Source organism: Elephantulus edwardii, unplaced genomic scaffold (assembly GCF_000299155.1).
Source record: "Elephantulus edwardii isolate Elephantulus edwardi_28Jun2011 unplaced genomic scaffold, EleEdw1.0 scaffold00012, whole genome shotgun sequence".
In the NCBI taxonomy this organism is placed as follows: domain Eukaryota; kingdom Metazoa; phylum Chordata; class Mammalia; order Macroscelidea; family Macroscelididae; genus Elephantulus; species Elephantulus edwardii.
The window spans coordinates 23,042,899-23,047,529 of NW_006399762.1; the positions used below are offsets into that span (position 1 = coordinate 23,042,899).

A 4,631-nucleotide genomic window follows, 5' to 3' on the forward strand; every position below is an offset into this window, starting at 1 on the left:
ACTGGGGATGGGTTTGTCAGAGGCAATGAGATTGGCACAGGATAGAGCACGGTTTAGGGCTGTTGTACATAGGGTCGCTATGAGTCGCAAACGACTCGGTGGCACATAACAACAACAACAACATAAGGTTTTACTGTCCTTGCCTTTAAGGACCATCCTAATTCTACTTCCTCCAAGATGTTGTTGTTAAGTGCTGTCGAGTCACCTGCAACACATAGAGACCCTGTGGACAACAGCCCTAAACCCTGATCTATCCTGTGCCAATCTTAAAGTCTCTGACACACCTACCCCCATTATCCCAATGACTGAATCAATCTGTCTCATCTAGGGTCTTCCTCTCTTCCGCTGCCCCTCCACCCTACCAAGAATGATGTCCTTCTCCAAGGACTAGTCCCTCCTTGCAGCATGTCCAAAGTATGTCAGACAAAGCTTCAGAATCCTTGCCTCCAAGGAGCAGCCTGGTTTCACCCTCTGTAGAACAAACCTGTTTGTTAAGTTAGTAGTCCATGGTATACTCGATACTCTTCAACACCACAGCTCAAAGGCATCAATTGTCTTTCTATCAGTCCTAGTCATTGTCCAACTCTTTTATGAATAGCAAAGACCATGGCCTGTATCAGGCACACCTTGGTCTTCAGACCAACATCTTTGCTGTTTGGGAGTTTGGCGAGGTCTCTGACAACACATTTTTCCCAATGCAATTCATTTGTTAATTTCCTGGCTGCTGGTACCAAGAGTGTTGATTGTGGAGCCAAGCAACCTGAAACTGTCAACATCTCTTCATCACCTATCATGATGCTGTCAATGTGAGAATCTTTGTTTTCTTGTTGTTAAGTTTCAATCTGTATTGAAGGCTGCAGTCCTTGACCCTCTGCAGTAAGTACATGAGGTCCTCCTCAGTTTCAGCAAGCAGGGTTGTGTCATCTGCATAACAGATTGTTGATGAGTCTTCCTCCAATCCTGATGCCACATTCTTCCTCATAGTGACTAGCCTCCTAGATAATCTGTTCTGCATATAGATTGAAAAGGTATGGAGTGCATTTGGGGAGGGGGGATTGTATACCAATGAAGAAGTTTATCTTTTGCTTTTCAAAGAGAGGAGCGAACTGGGGAGAGGGGGCTAAATTAAAAAAGTGCAACAATGAATAAATGAAAATCCAAAATCTCTGTAAATGTTCATAAAAATTAATAAATTTTTTTTAAAAAAAAAAAAAAGAAGGTATGGAGATAGGACACATCCCTGGCATACACCGTTCCCAATTCTGAACCATGCAGTGTTTCATTGCTGTGTTGTGATGACTGCCTCCTGGTCCAAGTATAGGGTTTTATTCTTTAGACAGTCTATAGTATTTGCCTTGTTTTTCAAAGACATCGTGAATTCTTCTTTGGTCTTTGTTATTTAATGTACATCTTTCATATATTAAGCCGTTAAAAATATCATGACATAAGCCAGGCATGCTTAGTCTTTCCTATGACATCCTTGCTCTTTAACATTTAACTTAAAGGGTTCCGTACAGCAGATTTCCCAGTGCACAGAGCAGAAAACATTTTTGTTTGTAGGTGACTTTAGTTTTGTATTAAGTTATTGACATTTCCTCCACTAGTAAAATAAAAGCGGATAACTGATGTAGTAAATAGTTCACGAGCTATGTCTATCCACATGGTGTTTCATAACCACAGAGGGAATGTCTGCACAAAACGTTGATCAGTTTAAAAGCTTGTGTGCTGTGTCCACTGGAATGCACTGGGCTGACAGTGACAGAGAGGAAAACTCAGAATGGCTTATGGAGTAAAGAAGGTATATTATCTCAAAAGTGAAATGTCTAGGAATAGAATCATTCAGAGATTAGCAAACTCAGTGGCTCAGTTACAACCTTATGGGGTATTTAGAAGCAGCTCTGGTGGCATAGTCTGTAGGGAGTTGTGTGGTTAACCCAAAGGTGGCACTTCTCTGACAGTTTGAATCCACCAGAGTCTCTGACAGAAAAGCCTCTGGTAGCCTGCTGCGGGGCCAGCTGTGAACTGGCTCTGATTCTCCAACAATGAATTTTACTTCTAATTTCACTTGGTTCTCTTAACAGTAAGGGATCCTTTCCCAAGTGTCCCCAGCATTCTTCTCTTCAAACCATATTACTAGAATTGGGTCACAAGTCCACCCTAATAACTCACAGTAAAGGAAATAGGATTATTGAAACTGGTTTAGATACTCAGGATTTGCCTGAGGTAGAGACTAGGTGTCTTCTTGTGGGAAAGAAGAAAAGAATTTGACTCTGACAGAGGTAGTGTCTGCTTTGTAAGCTTGTGAAGACACCAGGTCCATGCTTCCATATTACTTCGCATGTTATTGTTATTAAATACAGTCAAAATGCTTGTAATCTTGTACAACAGCCCTGAACCCTGCTCTATCTTGAGCCAACCTCATTGTCTCTGACACACCTACTCCCATTACCCCAGTCACTGCGTCAGTCCACCTCTGCAGCTTATAAATTGTTTAAGGTATAATATTGTAACTTGTGACAAAGGCAGTTTTTTATATTAAAGATTAGTCATCCTCCCATAAGGAAAGACAAAACAGACATCTCAATTCAGAAAAGCCTTCAATGTGTGAGTGGCCTCCACATCATCGTCCCAAATTAAAACTGTGAATAGCGTATAAAGGGATAAATTGTTCCACTGAAATAGGTATTTGAGAAGGAGCTAGCAAGAACGTAAGTGAATAAACATGTGTAAAGGCCCTGAGGCAGGAAACCGTAAGGAAGTTCTGGAATTGAGTGACTATGTTAGCAGAAAGAATGGTGGAGGTGAGGCAGAGAGAGGCAGAACCTCAGGGTGATGAGGGTTGTAGTTTGTTTTGTGAGGTTTTTTTTAAGCTCTGTGAGAAGCCATTAGAGGATCGGTCTACTGTGTAGGATGGACTTCAAACTAAAAGTTCAGTCGTGTGAACCTACCTGTGATGCTGGTGGTGGTGGTGGTGGTGGTGGTGGTGGTGGTGGTGGTGGTGTATGCTCTCAAATCAGAACCAACTCATAGCTAACCTTCCAGTGGATTTTCAGATTTACTACCCAAACAAAACCCAGAAAACCTCCCCCACGGAGCTATATTATTTGGTAATTCATGGGATTATCATGAGTCAGACTCAACTCAATGAGTGTAGGTTTTATTTCCAGATTTGGTGAGGCTGCCACTGAATACATTGTTAACTAATTTATTTCCTAACAGATTTCTAGAACCTGGCAGAGGTTCTGCCCTAAAGGGCAGAAAGGAGTTGGACAAGAAAATCGCATGGCCAGCCAGCGGTGCTTTCAGCCATGCCTGTGGTTTGCCTGCTCTGAGCACACATGTAGGGGTCACTCACTTCCTGGAGGCGGTTCCTTGGCGAGTCCTCTCACACTTGAGATCACATTACTGAGCACACGGCATTCCAGGGTTGTTGTGCTCTTCTTCCTTGGCTGCCCCTCAATAAAAATTTCCCGTGACGGTTTCTCTTTCTCTCAAATTTTTTTACAATCTTTCACCTTTGTGTATGCAGAGCTAACATGATAAAGAACATTGATAAATATTGTCGGAGCAGAGGAATATACATGGGCCTAGGGAGTCAAGGGCAGTGAGCATTAATGTCTGTCTGGGTTCGTTTTCTAGAAGCATCTGGTGAAGTGTCCCCTCTCTCTCTCATCGTCATCAAGTCAGAACTCACTGTGGTTTACCCTCCATCAGGTTTCCTAGTCTACAAATCATATAGGAGATTACCTTCCTCCTTCAGAGCAGCTGGTACAATCAAACCTCTAGAGAGGCACCAAATTTGGTTATCGTTGTAACTCTAGGGACTACAGCAGGTGATGGGAGAGTTAGAAGGATGGGCAGGGAGTTGACACAAACAAGTGCTTGACTATTGAAAGGTTAGTGGTTCAAACCCACCCAGAAGTGCCTCTACAGATGGGCTGGATCTAAAAAAAAATGTATGAAGCAGTTCAACGCAGCACACTGTAGTCACACGGCGACAACTGACTGATGACAAGAGAAAGAAAGGAAAACAATAACGAAAGCCTCGAGGAATCCAGTGAGAGGCTGTGGACTGATTAAAACTAATCCAGATGAGGAAGCGTTGGATTAAAGAGATGAGTAGATATTAGAGCATAGAACCAGAATGATTGGTTCTGAGACAAAGATTGTAGCAATTCCCTTCTTACCCTAAGCGGTTGTTCTCAAACTGAACTAAAAAGTCATCAGGGTTCCTCCTGAGACTCTGCTCTGGATCCACACCTGCTTTTCATGACCTCCTTGGGGGACCTTGATGAAGTGTACTGGTGGCCTTCAGAACAAAACTCTGAAAATATAATTAGCAATTGCTTGTGGATTGTAAACTACTATGTGCGATGTGCTGATTCCCACCAACAGCAGCTCAGTCTTCTAAGTAGAATTAATGTCAGAAGTAAAAGTATTTTCCTGAATGTTGTTTCTTTTCTCTTTCCATCATGAAGTATATTCGGTGCTCTTCGAACTGGTGCTTATATGATGTACATTTTGATGACCAAAGGCCTGAAGCAGTCAGTTTGTGACCAGGGTTTTTACAATGGACCTGTCAGCAAGTTCTGGGCTTATGCCTTTGTGCTAAGCAAAGCGCCCGAATTAGG

At 42.5% G+C, this 4,631-nt stretch overlaps 1 protein-coding gene across 1 annotated transcript in view; it reads left to right on the forward strand.

The window, feature by feature from the left end:
* ELOVL6 (ELOVL fatty acid elongase 6) overlaps nucleotides 1–4,631 on the forward strand; it is a 180,862-nt gene that overhangs the window by 154,417 nt on the left and 21,814 nt on the right. Inside the window, exon 3 of the mRNA XM_006881090.1 lies at nucleotides 4,479–4,628. Coding sequence (XP_006881152.1) covers nucleotides 4,479–4,628 — 150 coding nt within the window. The remainder of the gene's footprint in view (nucleotides 1–4,478; nucleotides 4,629–4,631) is intronic.